Raw genomic sequence first — 24,664 nt, forward strand, 5'->3', positions numbered from 1 at the left:
CCACACTTTCGTGGATATTTGAAGTTATCTTTAATACATTGTTACACAAGCAGCTTGATCGCTGAAATGCTCTTTTCTTGGCCACAACCCTTATAGCCCTCAGGACATCATCACGTTTCTTTCATGCGGAGGCGGTGTAAACAAAAAACGGTTAATTCTGTAGCTTGGGTACATAGTAGATTACCTGTAGTTACACAAAGACCACCAGCCACATCCTCTGCTACTTTCTACAAGTTCTCACAAAATGATTCTCGATGCTGATAAATGCAGATATGTGAAAATTACCAGCGCCCTGCCGTGGAGGCATTCGTCTTTTATAACAAATAAAATTAACTATCTGTTCTAACCAAAGACACCTTTACAGTCCTTGTGCCAATCTAATTTATTAAGGTGTTTTGCCTTTATTAAAGAACACCATTAAAGTGATGACAGGAAAAAGCAAGAGCAGATTAAAACAAGGAAATTACAGTGCAGTTGTGCCAGTTTACGGTAAGCTGCAGTGTCACAATCCATAAGTTTGTGTCTATCTTAAAGAATATACCACTTTTTGCAATTTATCCATCAACTAGATCCAACAAATGAGCATAGCGTGTAAAGCTTAGCTGCGTTTAACATGGTAAAAGGGTGCCATCTAGTGGCAGAAAGAGGGGAAGCTGTGCTAAGCAGTTGCACAGCTGCACGTTGACATCACAGTGGTCACCTCACTGAATGTGCAGCATTTAGATTTTATGATTCATAAGTCTTTCTCTAAGTATATTATGCGCAGTGTGGACAGAGACAAGAGATGGGACACTTAAAAATATTAAACTATGAAACACCGACGGTGTTTAGACTAATTTCTAAACAATGATATTTAGAAATTAGTCCTTAATGTGTCTACACTTTTTTGTTTAATGTAGAATGCAGTATGTAGCCTCAGATGCATTATTCTATAAGTGTTAGTCCAGAGAAAAGGGTTGGATGACCTTTTGTATTTGGTACACATATATGAGAGTGTTGAAGTCAGCATATTTTAGAATATAAGCCTATTGTTATGCATTACAGTACTACTGTTTGGTAATATTAGTGTTGATATTAATGCCTACGTCTTACAAACCAAGCTCAAAAACCTGCTGTTATAAAGAATATTTGAGATAAAATTGTAACTGGTGGTACAGCGTTCCATTGTAAGGGCTCTTTTTCTCCACAAGATGGCTCTACATGCAAACAACAAAGCACTTTAAGTGTTTGTTACGATATCTAATACAAAAGTTTGAAGTAAAAACTGATTATAAAAAAAATGCAGAAGCTGTGCAATTAATTGATGTAGTTTTTTTCAAATATTGGAAATAGTTTTTAGATCATTTGATGCTGTTAAAAAGTATGCGTCGAGGAGAACTATTGGTGTAAAACTGGTGCTAATGAGGGAAAAGATGATGACTCCTGTAATGCTCAGAGTGTTGTCAGAGAGGATAAGGTGAATCAATTAAGGTGCCTCGCATTCCCTCTCCAGTGAGTTTCCAGTCATGCTGTAGAGCCTTGGGGAGTGGGGCATATGGAGGTCTCACAAGCACACACTGCACCTGTGAGCCTTAGGGGGAATCAGCAGGTATGCGTCTTGCTTGTCTTCCTAAAGCTCCAGAGACTGTTACGAGAGCACTTAAACGCACCTGCTTGGAAGGTTTGCCTCCATGCGTGTTGAAGTGTAATTTATGGGCATTGTGCGTGGCAAAAAAAAAAAAAAAGAAAAAGAAAGAAGACCTTGAGGAAGAAATGAATTAATGGAAATGCTTCCCACATAGTTTTCCATAAGGAATATCTAAAGTGGTGGGTGTTAGATATTCGCTGCTGTGCGTACAGAAGTGACGGGCCTCTGACAAAGCCATAAGCCAGATCAACCAGTTGTCGGGCAACAACAGATTTGTAAACTCTGCATGTAAAAACTCATCTCTGTAGTGTTTGCGTCAGATGCCTTTAAGAACAAGATATTTCAGTGTTAGTCATTCGCACTGAGCATATCAACGCAGGAAAAGTATGTGAGTTGAAATGACATAACAGGATTTAAATGCATTCTCTGCCAGAAGATATTCCTCCGTTCTCTGTGTGCAATAACCAATTTGCAGATATGTGGAAGCTTTGCCACATACTTGTACGTCTTCAGTTCTCATATATGACATAAATGTATCTTTCTCGTCACTCTCTGGTTTGCAAAGAACAGATTTGCCAAGCACACTACAGTTATGGGGAATTCAGGAGGATATTAAATTAAATTTTTGCTGATCCTCTTTTCCCTCTTTGCGAATCCGCTGAAAATTCTTTCTGTAAAAAGATATTCACTACTTTGGCAGGCATCTGTGATGCAGCGTTAGTTTGTGTGATGGAGCCTTAGTTATGAGGTGATAGTCTAAATGCTGCATTTACCTTTGAGGTGTGCATGTATAACAGCAGCTGTTGCTCTTTGATGCTACTCAGATGCTACAGCTTTTTTCCCAACTCCATGATGAAGATTTGCACGCTGGCTTAGTCGCCTGAAAAAAAATGCCAAGCTTGGTGGAGTGTCTGATGGTGGGAAAATGGGGAGCAAGGGGATTATGCTTGCACTGGCACGGGGCCTGTCTGTTGCCATGGTACACTCACTGTCCCCCAGCACATGGGCATGGCATGAGAAACCTCTAGTGCAATCTGGTGGCATTTAGTTAAAGCAGCAAGTTATCTGCTTCTTATTATATGCGAGAATCAAACCAGTGCGTGTAGACGGTTATAATAAAATGAGTCAAACTGGGTCAGTTTTACAGCTAACTGTATGTCTTCATGTAGCGAGATGGAGTAAATTACCATGGCTTAACAGATATGCAACGTTTTGAAGTGCTTCCTGTGCTGTGTTTTCAAACTCCCGGTAACTCTCAGCTCACAAGTAGTATGAGTCATGGGAGAAAGGTAATAACAGACAATGATGTGGACCGCTACAGGGCAAGCCCCGTTGTGAGGAATACCCTTGAGAAAGTCCACGCCGTCTCCAAACGACTGCTCATGTAGGTCCAAGGATCGCCCTGGCTCCGCAGCCAACCGTATATGTCGTTTCATACCGGCAAAGCGCATTGTCCAATCAGCATTTAGTTTACAACAACTACCTCTACGCAATTGGTCGATTGTAGACACGGGCGTCCTTTTTTTGTACCCCCCTTCTGCTCGCTCCAACAGCACCATCTCTGGCAGGTGGTGCGCGCCTTAAAAGCATATAGTAGGCTAATGTTTAGGGTGATAGGCAGGTAGTTGTAGGGAAAGATACACACGTTAGGTCGTTTATTTTTCGTTTATTAGTTCGTCGTTTTGTTTCGCGTGCCGTTACGTTTCCCGTCGAGCCGCTGGAGTCGCGGTGAATGAGATGAACGTCGGGGTTTCCCTCTCTGAGCTAGACACTTTGTGTTTTACGACCAGCGGTGAATTAGACAACTGCTCCTTCGTGATGCAGCTTCAGAATGAAAACGGAAAAGCCCTACATGTTGACTATATTTCGCCACTGGTTGAAGCCTGAGTGAGAGCAAACCTCCCGGCCACGACCGCGAAGGTCTCGCATCCTGGAGCTGCCTCACTTCATCCGCCGGTGTTGCATAGAAAATGATATGTTGATGACATTTTTTGGAAGCGATCGTGCCTTTTGTTTTCATAGCGGAGTATGTGATACGCCGATCTGTGAACGCCACGAAACCCCAATGAGCGGACGTTTTTTCTGCTTTGAAAATGAGGAAGCGATTTCATAGAGACCCAGAGAATGGCAAGAAGGTCTCGTCGTCCGTGTGCCCGGATTTGAGCAAAATGAGAAGGAAAGGGGCCAGTGCTACAGCGGCATGATTTTTTTTCTTTACAGAATGACACCAAAGGAGGTAAAACGGTGGAGGTAGACGAGACGCAGCATCGATGAAGGCGATCTGGACAAGTTTTGAGTCGCTCATAATGAACAGAAATACTTTTCAGCTTCGTATCAGATCGTTTTCCCTGTCTTGAAAGATATTTTCGCATTTTGGAGATTTTTCTAATTCACCAGCCACCTATTTTCGCGTTGCATCTTCACCTTTAATTTATTATTATCATTATTAGAATTATTATTTTTTTTTTTCACATTTTTGATCCGGATCCTGCTCTGACTACTCAATGGAAGTATGTTATCAGCTGCCGGTTTTGCCTCTGGACAGGCCGGTTCCCAAGCATGTCCTCAGCCGGAGGGGAGCCATTAGTTTCAGCTCCAGCTCTTCTCTCTTCGGGGCTCCTGATCCAAGGCAGCTGTCTCAGGTAAAGACATTTCACACGATTAAATCTTCCTGGATTCCTTGAATCACCGAATCGCAGTGTGTGTGAGGCTTTTGGCGACCAAAACAGATCTTAAAACGAGCATCTTCTCAACAAATGCATGAATAGTCCACAGGAATCTTGCAGGTGGTTGCTGGGTATTTAGGCCCTTATCACACATGGTCAGCGGTCACTTGTACAGAAGCACTCGACATAGTCTTATCTCTTTGAGCTAAAAACACACACACAACAAGCCATCTCCCAACTTTGCATTTGTGTATGTTGCCTTCAGATAAAGGGCCTCGTGGTTTACACTTTAGCCTGCATGAACATGATGTTTTAACTGTACCAACACACTCCTGGGATTTGTCAGAAGACTCTTGCTACGCTGTTATTTATGTTAACTTCCCTTGACACATTGGCAGAAGACAAATCTTTGAGTCATACTTGAACTTCCTGTACTCTGAAAACATCCCTGTGTTGGCATTGCCTCTATTTATTTGACCAGCTCTGTGGTGAAAGATGAAAATTGGGCAGCAACAACACTCTTTATGTTGTGAGGTCACATTTCTAACAGACTTTCGTGGACGCAGAAAAACTGTGTAGTACATCTCCAAAGCATTGGGAGTCATTTTTGAGCATTTGTGTCCGAGCTGTCCGGCGCACCAGTTCAACTGACTGTAAGATGTGTGCCTGCAATGTGTTCTCAAAGAAAAGTTGCACATAAAGTCATCCTCCAGTTCCGTTCTTCCACTCCGTATTACTCTTTTTAAAGTCGTGCTTGCTACTGCTTCGGCGTTTTTTGGCCAAAAACGGTGAAGCCTGTCCTGGTGTCTTTTGGTCCCTTCCCATCTAGCTGTTCCTGAACAGGAACTCCATGAGTAACACTCAGCTACTCTCAGCTAAGTATTAAGTGACTGTCACTGTGTGTGTGTCCTTTTCAGTTTGATGTCCATTAGTGTTTTTTGCAGGTCCCTGCTCCACATAACTACCCATGTGTGTCTGCTTTGAACCTATTACCCATCCTCACAGGCAGGCCCCTCAAAAGCCAATGCATAGCCTTGGCATTCATAGGCTCACACCCGGTGGCCTTTTGTCTTTGGGGTTTTAGGACGTCTTTTCAACTGAAGCCACAAAATGTTGGATGAGTTGGCTGGACAGCACTTTTCAGGTTGTTCAGACATCTATTTTCTTTATTCATACTTTCAGTGCTTCTCCTGCTACTCCATCATAACTATCTGCCTCAGTTAGGAAGACTTTAGACTGTCCTTTCGCCATGGTGGTGCTCTCTTGACCTTGCATCTCGGATCAAAGCCAAGGGAGAGTTCTCGGGAAAGTTCTCAAAGCCTCGGAAGAAAATCCAGCCGAGCACGATTTTGGGTTGCTCACATAACGTATGTTTATACAAGTAGAAAGCTTTAGCGTCTCGTTCCTGTTCACTAATCAATCTCTCAAGTGGATCTTTGTTCCTTATTCAGTCGGCCAGTGTGAGGTGTCTTGTTGTTGTGAACCTTTCTGCTATGAAAAACTGGTTTGTTTGCAGTGAACGGTCCACTTTGTAGCGTTAAGCACGTTTCCAGTGAAACAAAAATCATCTGCTAGATGGCTTTGTGGAGACATTTTAATCACAAGCGTGGAGCGCTTTATACTCAGTGCAAAAATTAAACAGACAACAACTCGGTGACACAAAGGCCTTCTGACGTCGCCTTTTGTCTCATGTCTCTGCAGACACTGGCTGAATTGGGTGAAGATGCCGGCATGCATACAGCACTGTCACTCAGCCTTTGTCGCAGAGCAATTACACTTCTACAAATATTGTGTTTTGGGCCTTATTTACGACCATAAGGATGCATTTGTCCTTGGTGGCTGCTGTGTTTTTGTGTGTGGTTCCACAGGCCTGTTGTTTGTGGAAGCAGAGCTGGACTACCACTGCAGAAAGAGGCAGTTAGGCATGTGCCTGGGCTCTGTGGGCAGTGGTTTGGCTCATTTCCAGGCTCACAGATGGCCGGAGTCTCAGTCTCTTTTCTTTCTCTGGCTATCTTGTTCCGCTCACTCACAAGCTCCCTCTCTCTTTCTCTTTCTCCTTCTCCTCGGGGCCCCCTCCCCTTTCCCTCGCAGATGAAGACATTTCCTCTTGTAAACAGAGTATGAAAGAGGAGGACTGAAGACACGACTTGAGTCTCAGAAGAATATGTCACTCTGTGGTTGTGGAATGCCCATGACTGGGTGTAAATATGCTGCTGAAGAGGCGTTGAAGACGGCATCAAATAAATGGACTCGTTTAACCATTACAATGTCTTTTTTGTTTTTAGTATGCTTGTTTAACTCCCAAAGTGAGGTGGGGGATGAGTTGGATTCTTGTTTGAGTGCAGTGAGGGATGTTTGTTCCTCTTGGAAAAAGGGAAGAGTAAACACCGGACTGAGACAGATTAGATTGGTGCAAATTGAAAGGGCCAGGAGCAGCAGACAAGGAGTAGGGCAGAGTAAAGAGTCATGTGGTTCTCATTTAAACTATAAAGCATGAATTAGTGCTGCTCAGCATGGCTGCACACAATTTAGAGATGATGCACATGCCTGAAGTGAGGGTTTCTGTGCCATGTGTTTGGCAATCAAGATTTGGTACCAGTAAAACACGCTGCTGGTGTGGAAGTTTGCAACTTTTCCAAAAGAAAAACAGCACAGTATTGATGAAGCCTGTGCAATGACGTGGCTTTTTGTGATAATGGCAGGAAAGCAGCTTGGACTGAAAACACTGATCTGCAGTCGGCTCAATCTATTACGTAAGAGCCGGTCATACAATCAGAAGTATAGTAGCCACTGATCTTAGATCGACTCCTTCAGATTTGCGATCTTTAGGCAGGGAGATGACGATAAGCCTGTGCATGAGGGTGGCAGATGGGAGCGCTTGTTCCATGGATGCTTCTTTGACCAAACTGATAAGGGAATACAGTACAGAGCCTCTTTCTGTGGGAGTTACTGTGTTGATTTAAACTGCCTTCAGATTGACGTTGTTTCAGGATGTGGTAAGAATGCTAAAGGAGCCGTTCAGAATCTGAGCTTGGTGTTTCACGAGCTTGGTGTTTCACAACCTTTCACAAAAACTTTAACCCCTGTGCTACCAAAACTTGTGCATTTGTAAGCTGGAAGACATAGAAATGCTATCATGTAGGGAAATGTTCAGCATTTAGTACATCTTGTAAATAAACTACATCTCGTCTGATGTCTGGAACATATGCACCACCCCCATGTTTCTCAGCATGTCTGCTTCTCTCTATAAGGGGCCCCTCTTATCACATGACCGTAATGTTTTTATGCTGAAGCGTAGAGTGCAATCAGCCGTAAGAATGCAGCTCCCCACATCTATACACTTTGAGACACACCGTCAACTGATCTGGCTGAATCATGTTTGGTGCAGGTCTGTAAACGCATGGACCTTTACAGGAATGGAGAATTAATTGACCAGTGTGGCGAGTTTTAAACCCTTGACAGATCACACTGGTTGGTGACCTGGCTTTTGTTTGGCCTCCTCAAAAGCTTCCAAGGAAGGGGGGGGGGGGGGATTAAGCTGGTCTCGAGAAGCAATTAGAGCCTGGGGATGATGTTCAAAATGAATGAAATTCCTGTACAGAGTAGACAGCCTGTGAGAATATGAAGCACCCACCTCCTTGGAACCCTGCTTATTTCATAGAGCACTGCTAAAAGTGCATGCATACAATGCCCTTTGAAAGCACCCTGTAAACAAAAGCTTATATCATTTATGATACTATCCCCGGCTAGAAAAAAACGAAAACATGGGTTGCAGATGCAGCTCTGTTCGACAAGCATACTGCGTTGTTCGGCTACAAATTTCATTGTCATTTGCTCGCTGAGGCATTGTGCCAATTCACCCCCAGGCCTCTCCTTAACCAGCTGCCGTCTCTCAAAATTCACTGCAGCTGGAGTGCGTTACAGTGGTGAGCACGCTCATAAAACACTCTTCCAACAGGTAGACTCTATCTGGGGCTTTTGTGTATGCAGCGCCTGGTGTACAAACACACAAAGGCACTCACTCACTCCAAACCTGCCTGTGTTTATGGCCTAACACTCAGTTACTGGAATGTGCTGTCCCACACAGCAGAACCCTGCGAGAGGTCATAACTCAGAAGGAAGCTTTCAGTTTATGAAACCGTACTGAGTCCCGCTGCTTTTATCTTGGGAATTTACATGCGCGTGTGTGTGTGTGTGTGTGTGTGTGCGCGCGCTTTATTTGGTTTCTGATATGTCAGTTTTATAGGAAAGCTTTTTGGAATCATTTGCTTTGCCCCAGCCGACAAAGTGACTGCAGTAGGTCTGTCCTCAATTAAACCCGATTTTAAAATTTAATAACGCAGTAAAGGCAAGTTTTACACCTGTGTTTGGAAGGTGAGGAACATCAAGGAAGTGTGAGAATGTGGCACTGTGCACTCCGCTGTTGAAAAGCATTCAAAGAGCAGAGGACTGCGATATCAGAGGGGGTGGGCTGGTTTTCCACATACATTCACTGTCAGAATCTCACCAGGTTCCTGCAAAGTCTGAGTCCATATTTGTGCACCTTTTGTGATATTGTTAGTATCTATTGAACTATAGGAGTCAGATGACAAACACAGAAGCCTCTGGGCTCTGCACTTTGCCAGGAATTACGACTTTAGGTCCTGACCTCAGAAACCTGAGTGCTGTGACCTCAGGCAGTGAGACTGACCGGAGATAAGAAACGGAGCCATATGTAAACGAGCTCGCATGGAATTGCAGGGAGCACAATGAGCAGGCTGTTGCGCGTGCAGCAAGCTGCAAACAAAGCAGAATTTAGCTTGCGTTCAGACTGCTAAGAGCAAACACCGGCTAAAGGCTGATTTATACCTCTTTTAACTGCCCTTGCGCTTGCGTCTTGCACTTACGTTAATGGCTCGAGACGTTTATCATTTTGCTTTGTCGGCGGTTGCGTGTGCTGCGTGGCGATTCACCGCCAGGACAGTAGGTGGAGCAGCGGGTTTTTTCAATGACAAGCCTACTACAATTAAAGGAAATTCACCGCCAGGACCTCTTCGGCAAGTCTCTCTTCGAGTGGATTCATGCTTCTTCTTCTTCTTGTTCTTCTTCTTTGCTTTCTACCTTGGCGTTTGAAAACAGCGGTCTTTTATTAGGGGATGAAACCGGAAAATGAACACGCCGCCGGATGTGATGTAGATAGTGGCTTGCGCTCGCGTCTTGCGTGAAGTTAGAAAATTGAGGTGACACACGCAAGCACGCAAGGGGGGGGCTTGCAACCGCGCAAGGGCTTGCGTTGCGTCTTACGTCACCGACCATAAATCAGGCTTAAGTGCAACCTTAGGGGCCAGATGCAGAAAAATGCCTTTTAAATGAATGAATCAAAACTTTGCATATGCTCCTAAGCAGAAATGCACATGTGCATTCTCTCTTGCAGATTTATACGTTGTATACGTTGCTCATGACTAGAAATCGAAAAGGATGAGAGCATATTGGCTTACACTTTATTCCGTGCATGTATAATCGCTTTTTTCATAATGAAGGCGGTAACGATATTCGATGACAGCGATTTATCTTTTTTTTTTTTCCCCAGAAGATCTGGATGTTGCTGTTTTAAAATAACGTCATCACAACACATTCAAATTGAATGACCATGTCAATGCATCAAAATCCTCTGGCCGGGAGGACAAATCTGCATTAAAAAAAAAAAAAGAAAAAAGAAAAGACATGTCCGAAGCACCTTTTGTGCACAAACTTTCGGGATATTTTCTGTATCTGTTGGTTCTCAGATGACCCTCTTAATGCAGCTAGGAGCTCAGACAATTCAGGACTTAACTGTTAACGTCATTCATGCACTCGTGTTCATTTTTACAGAAATGGGCAACCAGTCTTTTTTAGCTTGTGGCTTTATAACTGACAAAGATGGTGATTATAAGTAATCTCGAATAAAATCCTCAAATAATCCCTTACAGGAGACATTTTAAAAGGATATTTATGTCTTTTTTTTTCAGGGGGGCGGGGGTTGTGTGTAGTACGTACGAGCAGTCAGTCGGTACAGCTGCGTGCAAAGCTGGGTGGAGCTACAGGGACAGTTTTAGTTGGCCATTTTGAGTCTTTGTCCCACTTCACATGCTCGGCTGTATTACTATACTTCTAACTGTTACACAAAGTCGTAAAAAGAAACTTTGGAGCATGTGTGGAGTGCCTAGACCCAACTGAGAGTAGTTGAGCATATGCATACAGGCCGAATTCATCTGGGCTGACCTGGAGCCACAATACCATCTAACACAACCGAAACTTCACAGCAGTTCAAGTGAATGCTATGCTGTATCGTGGATTCAGTAGAGTTAGTCAACCCGAGCTAGAATCCTGACAAAACTTTCCCCGACAAAATATCAACGACTCACTGAATTGTATACTTTCAGACCAAGACGGCCCCAAACAAAGTGACAAGGTTGTGTTATGTCTGAGTTTTTTTTATTCATACACACTCCAGACATCCAGATACATGCTCTCAAGCAGAGAAATGTTTTTTTTTTTTTTATTTCTCCTTTCAAAAACACTGTTTTATCTACGTGTTTTTGTCATATTTCCACTAAGTTTGATGCGTTTGCTATGACAACCGCAAGCATCATCGATCAGAGGCTCTGATAGGGGTGCAGATCTACTGTAGATACACCTTTTATCTAACAAAGAGTTGGTGGTTTGTAGAAAAACAACCAAAACAAAAAAACTTCCTGCATCATTTCCTAGTTAAGAATCGCTGTGTTTATCTGGCCCACAGCAGGCTTTTGCTGTTAAATGGCTCTATAAAGGGTTAAACTCGCATGAGTTTTTCTGTAAAACCTGTTTTTTTTTTTTTTCCCCAACAAAAATGCCGAGGCCTTACTCGCATAACCCAGAAGAGGTGTGTGTGTGTGTCCTTCACGACAACACAGGATGTGTACCTGCAAAGTGATGCAAACATGCAAAATGCACATACAAAATACATTCTAAAACAGGCAGAGACATTTCAGATATGTTGGGGAGGTGATTAACCAGCGCTGGACGACATTCCCCGTGTTCCAGGTGATTCAAATGCAGGCAGACAATGACGGCAAATTCCACCTAATACATTTATTTATTTTGTGTTTGTTGTTTCTTTTCTTTTTCTATAGATGATTACGCATCTGTAACGCTGAGCCTTGCTTTCGACATCATCCATATCTCATTACTTTTCACTGAAGCGTTAATGACGAGCGCGAACATAGTGGCTTATAGTAAGTTCTTGTTGGACCATGACAGAACGGCGGGTGTGGCAGGGGTGTGTGTTGTCCGGTGGCCATTTCAAGGATAAAGCGTGACTTTGTCCTCTGTTCACAGAGGGAATGTGACATTGACAAAGTGCACTGCTGCCTACTTCTTACCAGCTCGCAACGGAGCCAATGCCAATAAGTGCCAACTGTCGTGCGTGTGTGTGTTTCCAGCAAACACTGGCCAAAAGGTTTGTTTTGTGTTTGTAGGGCTGGACACTCTTCATTCCCAGCCATAGAGCCAACAGCATACGGTTCCCACGCATGTGACGGCTAATACTAGCCCCTTATATATATATACACACACACACACACACAGAGGCACATGCAGCCCATGCATACATACGCACAATCTATAATGCTCACACTAAACACCGGTGCCGTGTGTAAACACGGAGTACTGTTGACACTAAAATACAGCTTTGTACATTATCCAACCTGAGTCAAGCTGTTTGCTGGCTGGTAAAATATTAGCTTTGGATTGGTGGCTGTCATTAGCTCAATGAACAGACCATTGTCAGGTGTGTGTGTGAAGTAGATTCACAGTAATCCGAAGGATATTAAATAAAGAGTACAAAGACATGTACACTTGTGTTTACAGGTGTTGTGGTGTGACCAAACAGTTGTCCTGAAGTGATTCCAGAACAAAGGCAGATTTATTAAGTGTTGCCCTGTAAGATATCTCTTCCAAGAATTATCACTTTTACACATTTTTGTTTCTGTTAACTGTGTGACCGCAGGTGTTTTCCAGCATTTTATAAACTTATTTCTCAGAGAGGAAGTTATAAGAGCTTTGCTGACTTACTGAAGATCAACTAGTATTAACCCGGGGTTAACTTTTATTTCAGATCGTTATTCATTCAGTCCACATGGTCAACATGTTGATCATCAGTTGGAGAAAAAAAAAAAAAGTCTATCCTACTAGAGACCCATCAGTTTGGTAGCAAGTCGGTCAGTGAGCCAACCTGCCGGTTATGCAGACTCCCTGTGGAATGGGTAACCCGAGACAAGGGAAGCCCCAGAAGGGGAGAGTTGGCCTGGAGGGGGGCCAGGATATGTTGAGTGCATAGTGAGGTGAGCCAACACCTCAGCGTAGCTCTGAGCAGCTGTCTGTCGACAGAGCAAATGTGCAGTTACCACAGTCAAACATGCTACAGCTACCACTGTGCAAGTGACACTCATGCTGCAGCTGTCTCCTGCTCAGGGACACGAGTTGGCACTAAATATTGTTGTAGACATACCGTAATCATTTTTGCTGGAATCTCCCTCTATATTTTGGCCACTTGTTCCCCCTACTTTGTCAAATAAAGATATACCATGTAAGAAAAAAAAAAAAAGGAGGGATGTTTGTCTGTGTTGGGTTTTTCTTTAGAGAAAAACAACTGACGGTAAAAATGTACGAGGCAATGAAATGACACCTGACTACATAGCTAGCACATAGCAGATAGCTAACAACAAGCTTGCAATGAGTACAGTGATTAGCGCAGCACAGCTCTCATTTCCCAACAGCACTACTGTCTGGGTTGATCTGCCACCACATTTAGGTTCTGTTGCAAACCTTTCGGTCTGAAAAGCCCTGAGGACGACCTGTCCTCAGGCCAGAACACAACGACACAATTTATTAAGTTCTCAATCAGGTCAAAATAACACAAAGATGCACCGCAGCAGCTCCTTTTTATATTCATTATTTCACTCCATTTTTCCCATTTCACTGTTTTAAAAGCGGATCATTTTAGGGTGCGGAGTGACCTGCTCACCTTCATTCCACCCCTCTCTTCTTCAGAGTCGACTTCTTTTGTGATCTGAAGTTCTCAATAACCCTTGGAGCATGTTATTTCACCACCGGAGAGCGGAACATAACGCTTATTAACACCATTCAGAACTCGCGTCGCAAGTCCTCCGTCGCATATCGGCTCCATAAACTCTGGACTTCAACGTTGCTCCATTTTTCTGTGTTTTTTGTTTTTACTGGTTAACATTAGCGGAAAAATATGTACCCCAAAGGACAGTTCACCTAATGTTTTACTTTCAAATATTAGGGGCCCAAAACAAAATGCCAGGTTTGGGTTATTAGGTTTTCTGAGTAGACGGTGACTTTAGACACCTAAATATAGGCCCCCAAGCACAAAAATAGAAGTGACTGTAATGTCTCCCATTTAATGCTGCTCATGGAGATCTTGTTGTGTGGTTAGCCAGTACAAGCCGTAAATTTATTCAAAGCAAGCGCACTGAATATTTTCTAAAAAGTGACAGCAACAGATACAGAAGTCCCCGTCCCCCCCGGGGACTTCTGCGTTACGTTTGGCTCTTCCTCCATTCTGTGCTTTGGCCATTAAAAATCCCATCTACCTATTGCTTCAGTGAGAATCCTTTGACAGACCGTCTTTCTATGTTTTCATGCCATCACACTGACAACCTGGTTCGTCTGTCATAGTTTTTCAGATTATCGAAGCCATAAGCTGAATCCCAACACAACTGCATTGTTTGCAAAGTGGTCTGGTGTGTAATCTCATTTATTCATCATGCTCGTGGAACAGTTGCCTCGCATTCACCAAGTTGTTCATCTTTTCGTGTTTCCAAGGCCGACTCTGTCACAGCGGCAAAACATCTAAATCAAATGTCCAAATCTAGATTGAGATCATCTTTTATTGAGTTAACAGTTAACAGATGGCCATTAAACTTGGTGGAGTCCACTCTCTTCCTGTAGTTGCTTTTTAGAAGAAGCCTTTTTTTTTTTTGTGCTGCGTATGCCAAATGTTTTAAATTTAAATTTCCGAGTTCTCTTGCTTGGAAGAGATTAGATGTTTTTGTTTTTTTGATGAAATTGTTAAAATAATATAGGTGACTGGTTGTTGTCAGTTCCTCCACTTAAGTTGAGATAAGCTGCTGACGTCAGGAAGTCATTTTTCTTTTTTAATCTCTACTTTTTAATCTTTCTGCGTGTCCAGCTGTGCTTGCCGGCAGGGAAGTGAACATCACAGAAAACTTCTTGGGTGGGGTCAGATCTTGAATCGGATATAATACTTTTCTTTTATTGAAAACGCTGTATGCGTTTGTGTGTGTGTGTGCACGCTTGTACGTGTTTGTGTCCTCATAGCACATGTGTTTCTCACATGACTGATAGCTGTGCCGTATCGGGCTGATGATTTGGAGCTGGAACATGTTTATCTGTATGACAGCAGTTTACGCACAAACACGCGCGCACACACAGATTAGACCCAACAGCAGCAGCGTTACGCCACTCGCTACTAATGTCACACTGTTTATACATGAGATTATTAGAGTGCACACGCCTAATTGCGATTAACAACCTGTGACTAGGCCTCATCCTGCTGCTGTAATGATATAATTATGACATTATGTTGTGCAAACCCTTGAACAGCTGTTGAAAGTGTCTTTCTTTTTAGAGACGAGGGGCCATCTCCTACGACAGCTCCGACCAGACGGCGCTGTACATTCGTATGCTAGGTAAGTGTCTCCCTGCTCTCAGTGCATACACACACACACACACACACACACACACACACACACACACACACACACACGCGCACTTATCAGACATCAGAAGGTTTATCTTCCCCCACATCATGTCCACCTCCTAATATGCAGTGACTTAAAAAAAGCAGTGGAATGGGTATTGCATTGAGGCTTGTCGAGATTATTAGGCACACTAAAGTGCACGTTTCCAATCCACTCAATTCCTTTTTCTAATCTCTCAATCACAACGGGCTAAGATTGTGTGTATCTGTGGTGTTGGTCAGATTCTCTAGAAGTACAGGGTGTGCAGAGTGTGCTTCTGTGTTTGTGTACATGTGTCTTTGTGTACATACTGCGTGTGTGTGGGTATCCATTTGACCTCAGCGACTCCAAACAGACTAAGCAGTTTAGAAAATGGATGATAGGATGGAGGAGCCGTAGTGCTGTCAGTCAGCTGGAGTCGGATGCGTCTGGGGAGCGGCAGGAGCAGCCGTGGCTTCCTAATCAATAAGGTTATTGGGTATAGATGCGATTAGAGCCTTCTTATACCCTTGAGGCCTGTCTCCTTAATACGGATGTGCTCTTGCCTGCAGCTCTTGTCACTTTATACGATAGTTCTGTTCTTTTTATCTAAAGGTATCAAGAAAATAGAGTAAAATCACGACAATATTCCTGTAAATATCAGATGTGAAATATAGTCAGTAGGAAGGGAGCATTAAACATTTCTAACTTTAGTTGTTTATTCTAAGTTTCATATAACTGCTCTTCTTATTTTCCTTCCCAGCTTGAACGTGAGCCAGACGCTGCCACGTGTGTCTGGTCACAGTAAAAGTATTTTGTGGAGCTCTCTGAAGGAGCTTTAGCGCTTTAATCATTTTACTTGGCTAAGTGTGATGGCAGTCTCATACGTCACAGGTATAAAACATCTGTGTCTGTTAGGTTTTATATTAAACTGAGTGTGAGGACGAGGAGAGGCACGCTAATGCAGACTGGTGTTTGCCTGGGCCAGGCTTCAGTCTGCCAACTTAATGCTGATGTGCTTTCAAATAGCAGGACTCAGAGCTTTGGCCACATCAGTTATAATGACATGACCTACATCCACCCCAGAGCGCCAGCACTAATGCACCGTAGGGGAGACATGGACCCTGTGACTCTCAAAAACACATGAGTCGTACACACGCACACACACGTGCTGAGCCCTAGCACATGCGTCTGGAAATGTGACAGATGAATATACATGCGTATGCACACTTGCAGCCCAGGAATGAATGCATTGGTCACGCTTTATTATTATTGATTATTTTTTTGCACGGTTTCACTTTCCACATTCATGTCAAAAACTTTACAAACAGCTTTTCAAAATGTTTGCCATCATCATGCCTCGATTTGTAATTCTTAGTTTTTGGTATTTTGATAGGAGCCTGTGTAGTATTCAAACAGCTGTTTGCAAGTAAGTAACGTTCTGGTTGGGAGAGCACACCTGTGAGACTTTGCCTTTCAATTCTGACGCACACACGACACAGTCTGAAGTGCCATGCTGGAAACGTGCCGTTGCACTGTTTAGCACCTTGATCGGTATACTTGCCATATAGAGTCTTGCCTGGAATGGCACACTAGCATTTTGCTGCATCAGTGTCACCTCACCTTGCTCTCACTGCTCCCGACTGCAGTCTACAAGCAAGCCTAACGCCGTCTCTGGGATCCGACTCTGGAGCCCGTTTCTCTGCCTGAGGACTAAAAACAGTCGTAGATGGACTGTGGATCGCTCTTAGCGGCTCTAAGTACTAATGGTAGAGCAAGCTGTCCTGACATGGCATTGCATGCTCAGCTGTTCACTTCTCTCTCCGTTTCCTCTCCTGGGACATGGGAGTGTGTTTTTGTGTGTGACTGTTCTCACACAGTGATGGTACAGACCAAGCCTGGATCAAATCGTATTCTCAAATACAGCTTTAGCTTGTTTCAGTTTGCTGGGAGCACCAAAGGGATGGGTTTTTACCGTATTAGAAAGTTTATGTGCAGCGGAGACATAATGTGAGGGATTTCTGTCAACTATCAGCTACTGCTTCGTCTTGGAAAAAAAATAAAAATGATGCCCTATTTTAACAAAAATCAATCAGTATTTTGTTTCCATCATGTACTGCTGCCAAGCTTTGTTCTTTTTAAAAGCACTTGGTGTATTGCTGTTGAATCCATACAAAAAAAAATCCATTGTTCTGGGTTAACTGAATAGAGTTCAATAACAATTTAGTAATCCCAAAAGGAAATATTACTGTGCAGTGTCAAAAATATACAAAATGTACTTATAGAAAAGTGTAAGATGAAAAATAGGAACCTGAAGAGAAAAGTAAGATTATACATTTCATCTCCATAGCCTCCCTTCTTCTCACACAGTCATTGTAAATGGCAGGAATGACCTTCTGTGCTGGTCCTTATGGCAGCAGAGCTGAAGAAGCCTCTGACTGAAGATCCTCTGGTTGAGCAACATTGTTTATTATTATTATTATTATTATTATTATACTGAGCAGCTTGAGGAATTTTATTATCTCCACAATTAACTCTATGAGTTTCTTTTTGTCACTGGTTCCGATACTGCTGCCCCAGACAATAGCATTTCCCCCCACAGACTGATAAAGATAGTCATGGTCTGCAATACTTTTCTGCAGACACTAAAGGGCCTATGCTTCATCAAGTACAGTCTACTCTGTTCCTCAAAGAATGAACGGCTGTTTTGAACTCCTTCGTTTTGACCAATCGGAGTAGACTGGGCCCCCCCTGGAGGGGGCATTAAAGAGATTGGAGCTAAAGCGGAGCGTTCCAGGTAGAACGTAACAAGAGGGGCTTCAGAGGGGCATGAGAAAAATATTTTAATTTGTAACAGAAGAACTATTCAAGTAGACCCCAAAATGAAACGACCAGTCTATCAATGATCATTGGAAGCGTAACGTATCATACAAGCTTGATGCAGTTTATAAAACAGTAAAATCATCAAAAAGGGCTGTTAGGAAGTCTAAAGTTCTCCACCTGTCTTTGCAAATTGGCAACAGAAGCTCTTCTAAAAGAGGTTTCCTTCAAAAGGGCTGAGGCAAGCATGTTGGTAATTTGAACTTTATTTGCATTCGTCTTGTCATCCTGCTCTGCGCGTTGTCATGTGGTAAAGCCCATCCTCGTGGCACCTGAAGCAGGAGAAATATCAGTGGGGCCCATATAATCAAAAGTAACTCTTAAGTTCTGCTTGTTTGAGAACATTCACACACTTCTTTTCGTCTCGTATGAATCTTGAGGAAATAAGTGTTGATTTCTTCTAGGAGATGTGAGAGTGAGAAGTCAGGTTGGATTTGAACCGGAACGAAGAAGCTCCCACCCATACCTTTGCATCGACTTCCGAACACTTCACAGTGAGTATGCATCGCAGTCTAATTGCCTCAGCCCATTAAGACCAGGTGCGACACATGAGTGCACATCCCTTTAAGACCTCATCTGATTTTTTTTATTTATTTATTTATTTATTTATTTTCCCTGTATTTTTATTTTTTTCTTATCAGGACACAAAACAGGGATGTCATATAAGATGTAAATCCGACTGTAATTGGAGAACAATGCAAACCTATAGCTCCACACAGCTTGTTCCTTGTCTGGAAGACTGAGTTGCGTTTATGCTCTGCTTTTATTCACTGCGTCACGAGTCGCTAAAGACTGAGGTGTGTCTTTGTGGAAAACCTGACCGGGGACTTGTGTCAAACCTTTGTTAGTAAGTGGATGATTAAAACAACCTCTTTCATACTGAATGAAAGCCTTTTTTTAAACTATCAAACAGCTACAGAGATTCAGTGAGAGTCGGTGTTGATAATTTGACCCCAAAGTAATCCTACCTCATGCTGACGTATTTCCGGAAATCCAGCTACAGTTTACACAGACATGGTGCCTTTGTAGTGTGTGTGTGTAGAGAGAGAGAGAGAGAGAGAGAGAGAGACCACTGACAAAGCATGTCTGCTGTGTGATCACCAACGAAAGGCTTATGAGTGGGCGGCTGTGTCAGCAGCGGCTGTTTGTATATCTCTGTGTTGGTGTCAGATCCCCACCAAGCTTGTCCCAGCCAAATGACTCTCCAAACCTACTGGGCTTCTGAAATAAACATGTCTCAGAATTGTTCTCTTTTTCATGCGTTGCATTTTTTCTAAGATATTTATGTGCGTGTGTGTGCACAGCACGGCTGAGCTGCGGGTCCTCGTCGGCCAGCTCTGGGACTGAAAGGAGGGTCCACAGACTGCTCAGCTTCCAGAGGTACCTGCACTCGTCCCGCCTGCTGCGGGGAATCCCCCAACAGATCCCCCTTCACATCCTCGATGAAGACTACACTGGACAGGCCAGAGTATGCCAGCCGCTAGTCACAGAATAACACCATGATTAAATGTGCAGAAGTGAACCCGGCTTGTTTTGTTTCAGACTCCACATCTGTAACTCTGTGCTTCTCTTCTCCCTCTCTCGTAGTGCATGCTGGAAAAAGTTGGCACCTGGAACTTTGACATTTTTCTTTTTGATAAGTTGACAAACGGTAGGTACCACACCATAAATGATGTCTCTCTGCTTTAGATGTAAAAAGTGGCCACTGGTGCCGTCTCTTAAAGGTTCCAAACAATATGAAGTGTTGTGTGCATCTTTACTTTAGAGCAAATTATTCCACTGAAACCACCATGTTCTTTATACCTGATGGAGCAAAGAGAATCGAGGCTGGATTGAAGTGGAGTTTTGGTGTGCACCAACAAGACACAGTTTTCAGTTGATCATTTATAAGTGTGTCTGTTTATTAGGATTTTCCATAATATGATACACATGCAGATAGAAGCAGACAATACAAATATAATGTACAAAGAGCTGGATTATCAACCTGAAGTTAGAGATGAAATGCTGTTTTCATTAAGTTTATTGGATCATTTTAAGTGAGCGGAGATTTTAACTTGTGTAACATAAGGTAATGATGCATTCTGTGATGGCGGTCAGTCTGAGGATGAGAATCGTTAAACAACTAGAGCCCTTGTATAACCATACCAATTTAATAAATCTACTGTGGGACAGTAGGAATGTGTGTGTGACTTAAGTCTTCTATTCAAGATATTGGTCTGCTTGTCTGTGAAAGCCTTAACTGAGAGGAACACAACACTGGAGCACATACAGAGCAGCATTTCTACCATTAGCTTAATGCCAAAAGTAACAGCTTTCCTTTATGGTTTTGAGCTGCTACATGTTTATATAATAGCACTTTGTGTACTGACGGTAGCTTCAACCGATCCAAATGTGTTCCAGCCTCAAGATATGTTCTTGGCACCTTCCTGACTTCTCTATTTTCTGCACTCTTTCTCCCATGAGAAAATCACAAGTGCTTAAAAAGTTTTAGAGACACTAGCTGCAGTGAAATTAATGAAGACTGAAAATTGCTCCTCGAATGCACGGAGCGTAACAGACAGTGTGACAGTTTCTAATTGTGAAATTATTCCCTCTCAGGGAACAGCCTGATTACCCTGACTTTCCACCTGCTGAACCAGTATGGCCTGGTGGAGCTCTTCCAGCTGGACATGGTCAAACTCTGGAGGTTTTTAGTCATGGTTCAGGAGGACTACCACAACGACAACCCATATCACAACTCTGTCCATGCTGCAGATGTCACACAGGCCATGTATTGCTACCTGCAGGAGCCCAAGGTGAGTCATGCGGACGAGACATTTGGTTTCTTCTGGGCTGAAGTTTCTAACTTCGTTGGCTGTCAGCGAGGACACGATCTGCCAGAATGTCTAAGTGAAGAGGAATGTTTCTGTGTTCTTTTATTTTTCTCTCTTGATAAGGACTCTTAAAACAACTCGCAGTGTAGGCTTTCCCTTTTTACGTGAATTTAGATATCAGGGTTTGGGTTTGATGGTGCCCAAAGTATGTCTAAAACCAAATATATTTTCATATAGGTCAGAGCTTTTGAATGAATGTGCAAACGAAGGTGCAAGTGCTTCAGAGAAGGTGTTTTGGAACATTAATTTTGAGTTGTCATTGTCTCGTTGTGAGCGCAGCTTGCAAAGTCTCTGACCTCCTTTGACATCCTACTGGGAATCCTAGCAGCTGCCACACATGACCTGGATCATCCTGGGGTCAACCAGCCTTTCCTCATCAAGACTGACCACTATCTAGCCACACTCTATAGAGTAAGACGAGACAACAGTCACCTTGTAGCCTGCCTAACTTGCTTTAGTGGAAGGCATCGTGTGATGTATTAAATTAATTTCCCCCTTTTTTTTTTTTTTTTCCCCCCTAACAAACAGAATACCTCAGTTCTGGAAAACCACCACTGGAAGTCGGCAGTGGGTCTCTTCAGAGAGACTGGCCTGTTCTCCCATTTGCCTGCTGAGGACAGGTCAGTTGGACACTCAAGTGTTATTTAGAGCACCAAAGAAACTCATACTGTGCTATGCGCCTTACTAGTCGGCACACTACCAGAGCTCTGCTGTGCTATAAGAAGAAACCATGAACAGATGTCTCATTATTTGCTTAAAAAGGTAATTTTGTTGATTTAAATGTATTCCACTCTCTGACATCCCAGTCTGAACATGGAAAGGGAATTGGGCTCCTTAATCCTGGCCACAGACATCAGCAGGCAGAACGACTACCTGTCTAGGTTTCGCAGGCACCTGGACCAGGACAACCTGTGCTTGAGCAACGCCAGTCACCGGCACTTCATCCTGCAGGTCGGTTATCTCCTCATCTCCTGAGAAAGAGCTCGACTCCAGCATACCAGAGTTTCAGTTTTGTTTTTTATCCCCTTCCTGTGTAGATGGCTCTGAAGTGTGCGGACATCTGTAACCCCTGCAGACCCTGGGAGCTGAGCAAACAGTGGAGCGAGAAGGTGACAGAGGAGTTCTTCCAACAAGGTTATTTGTCTTTTTGGTGTTGAGTCTTTTCATTGTTCTGTAACTTGTTTTGTGCCTTTCTTTTTCCCTGCCCAGAGTCTTGCTTTTGTTCTGTGCAGAACATATTGTGCCTTATAACAGCTCACAAATTAATTCATGTTTTGCCTGATTCATAAAGGAGACATTGAGAAGAAGCACAACCTTGACGTCAGCCCATTTTGTGACAGAGAGAGGAACACAGTTGGCAACATTCAAATAGGCAAGTATGGGAACCAGATTTGCTATTTGTAGCTTGTTACTTAGACTGGGTGTGACACCTTTCCCTCCCCCCTTCAGGCTTCATGACGTACGTGGCGGAGCCGCTGTTTGCAGAATGGGCCCGTTTCTCTGACACACGTCTGTCTCAGACCATGCTAGGCCACATGGGGCTGAACAAAGCCAGCTGGGGCGGCCTGCTGCAGGAACAAACGCCCGTTTCCGAGGAGCCAGAGCCCGGCGCAGACACAGGAGATGCTGCCACAGGAGGAACCAGCTCCAAAGAAATACCTCAGGGAAGCAGAGAATCCTGACACTCCTTGTGTGCCCTTTCACCTCAGCCTCCTGACCCCGGCCTCAGGGCCGCACCACACGCCGAGGTCCGGGTGGGGCACCCACTGGCCTGCAGCCCCGCCGCTGCCCCACCTGCACCTAACACCCTATTTATGTTTTGTTGCTTTAGCCTCCCATCTTGATAAACCACTGATTTTATTTAATTTATTTAATTTTTAATTCCTCTTTTTGGCATAGAGCAATACATAGATACCTCATTTGGCTACTGCTGTATTTTTTTCTTTTATTTGCTCTGTTTTATTTATTTGTCCACTGTAGTTTTGGCATTACTGACTGAACACGCCACTTTTGTTTTGTTGGTGAACCTTAAGGGGAAAGCAGTATAAAAACTGAAAAAGACTTTCTTTCTTTTTTTTTCCTGGTATTTTGAAGTGCCATTTGAAAACAAAGATTTGAAGAATGATTTGAACTGAGTTGACCGAGACAACTGGAGTATTATGACATGAGACCCTCCTGAGACTTTTGAGTAATGACACGTTGCATTTGTACTGAAGATTCTTCCTCATGTAAAAAAACGACAAAAAAAAAAAAAAAAAAAAAAATGTGACGAGCCCAGTCCTTCTGCTGCCTCTATGAAGACTGTTTACGCATCTCCTTGTTTGTTGTACCTTTCCCTTGAACTGAAGTGAATCTTGTCGGCTCCACGGTTTGCCTTCGAAGCACAGATGTAAAGAACCACTCGTTTGAACTGTCATCCCACTGTTAAAGCCATGAGCAGAACCTTTCTCAAACACACCAGATGCCATAAATGACTCCACCTGTGCTACCATGTGTTCTTGCACTCCAAATAACGATGATGTTGGACGTACAGCTTTCGTCTCCATGACCTTCCTTCGACGACACCCTGTAAAAGGTATTATCCAGCCCTGGTTGAGCTCTGGAAGCTTCCCTGCCAGACTGGGACGCTGGTCAAGTCGCATGCATCTCGCCTGGAACTCCACTCCATGCAACTCAGCTCGCTCAGGGTTTTGCCAGTCTCTGTTTAGAGTGAGAGGGGAAGGAAGTGACTAAGGACGATGCAAGGTTTCTCTTTTTCCTGTTGGCTCAGATCAACTGAAGGAGACTCCCTCTTCGCAGAATGTCTCACAGCCACACGAAACCTAAAGGACTGCTTGACTGATGCCTTATAACTATGCACAAACTATGCTAAGTGACCAAACCAACTCCTGTTCCCATCAAGTGCATGGTGTGCTTGTCTTTGAATGCACTGTCCAATCCCTTTGCCTTTTTTGTTGTTGTGAGGAACAACTCCAGCTATCCTTTCTTTTTTCCTTTTTTTGTTTTGTACGGAAACAAAATAGGCGAGTGGATTTGAACATTCCATCGTGTTTAGTTTGTCTCTTTTGATTCTGTATAGTGGCACAGATTGTGTTTTGTGTTGAGACATTTTGAACGATAACAGGTGCTTTTCTTACTTTAGCTGATTTGTATTTTTGCTGTAAGTGCTGTAAGACTGTTGATAAAACTGTTTACAATTTGTTGCGACAGCCATTTTTTGGGAAGACTTCAGTGTCGAGCCAGGTTTTGTAAAGGCTTTGCTGTATTAACCTTTTTTGATACATGCCTGTTGCAGTTACAATTTGAATAATAAAACCTGTTGTTGACTTTCATGACTTGAATGTATAACCAATTGAATTAGCTAAATCATTTCACAGTTCAGTGTTAAAATATTTTTCTGTGGCCTGTTTTGATTAGCGGCAGCCTTAAAGGATTTATATTGATAAATAGCCTTAAGCTCTTCATCTATAAAATGATTGTATAGAGACCTAAAACTTAAATCTGCTCTTCATTCCCAACATTCCAAATGGGGAGAAAAGAAAACAACTTAACGCACTGGACGACCCTGCACATCTACTACACGACATAGTGGGAAAACACTGGAGTGTGTTCAGTCAGAGGCTTCTTCAGCTCCACTTCAATGAACCGTGCAAGAGGTCATTCCTGTCAGCACCAACAGTGCTACTGTATGTTTATAATGACTTATTTTTTTTAAACTACGGCAGGATAATTTCCCTTTAGGGAAATAAGTATATTTCCATTTTAATTTAGTAAAATATGAGAATACATCAAACATGCACCAGTGATAGATGACCGAAACCAACTGGGCCATGTTTCAACTCAACGCTTCAA

General features: G+C 43.2%; 1 protein-coding gene across 2 annotated transcripts; it reads left to right on the plus strand.

Annotated features, from left to right (window-relative positions):
• The first annotated feature begins 3,188 nt into the window (after positions 1-3,188).
• Positions 3,189-24,144, plus strand: pde7a (phosphodiesterase 7A). 2 transcript variants are annotated; one of them, XM_075452509.1, is made up of 12 exons: positions 3,189-4,269; positions 14,969-15,029; positions 18,344-18,433; positions 19,244-19,407; positions 19,527-19,590; positions 20,538-20,734; positions 21,092-21,223; positions 21,341-21,432; positions 21,619-21,763; positions 21,850-21,946; positions 22,104-22,184; positions 22,262-24,144. In XM_075452509.1, the coding sequence occupies exons 1-12, from the start codon at positions 4,132-4,134 to the stop codon at positions 22,492-22,494; spliced, it is 1,494 nt and encodes a 497-aa protein (XP_075308624.1). In that variant the 5' UTR covers positions 3,189-4,131; the 3' UTR covers positions 22,495-24,144. The 2 variants fall into 2 exon arrangements, with proteins under 2 accessions (XP_075308624.1, XP_075308625.1); XM_075452510.1 differs by having other exon boundaries at positions 3,190-4,269; positions 18,347-18,433.
• The last annotated feature ends 520 nt before the right edge of the window (positions 24,145-24,664 follow it).

Source organism: Odontesthes bonariensis, chromosome 20 (assembly GCF_027942865.1).
Source record: "Odontesthes bonariensis isolate fOdoBon6 chromosome 20, fOdoBon6.hap1, whole genome shotgun sequence".
NCBI lineage: Eukaryota > Metazoa > Chordata > Actinopteri > Atheriniformes > Atherinopsidae > Odontesthes > Odontesthes bonariensis.

Coding starts and splice junctions, on each gene's coding strand:
- pde7a (XM_075452509.1), top strand. CDS start 4,132: ATGGAAGTATGTTATCAGCTGCCGGTTTTGCCTCTGGACAGGCCGGTT. Junction 19,591..20,537: donor TTTTGATAAGTTGACAAACG/GTAGGTACCACA, acceptor ATTCCCTCTCAG/GGAACAGCCTGATTACCCTG. Junction 21,764..21,849: donor ACCGGCACTTCATCCTGCAG/GTCGGTTATCTC, acceptor CTTCCTGTGTAG/ATGGCTCTGAAGTGTGCGGA.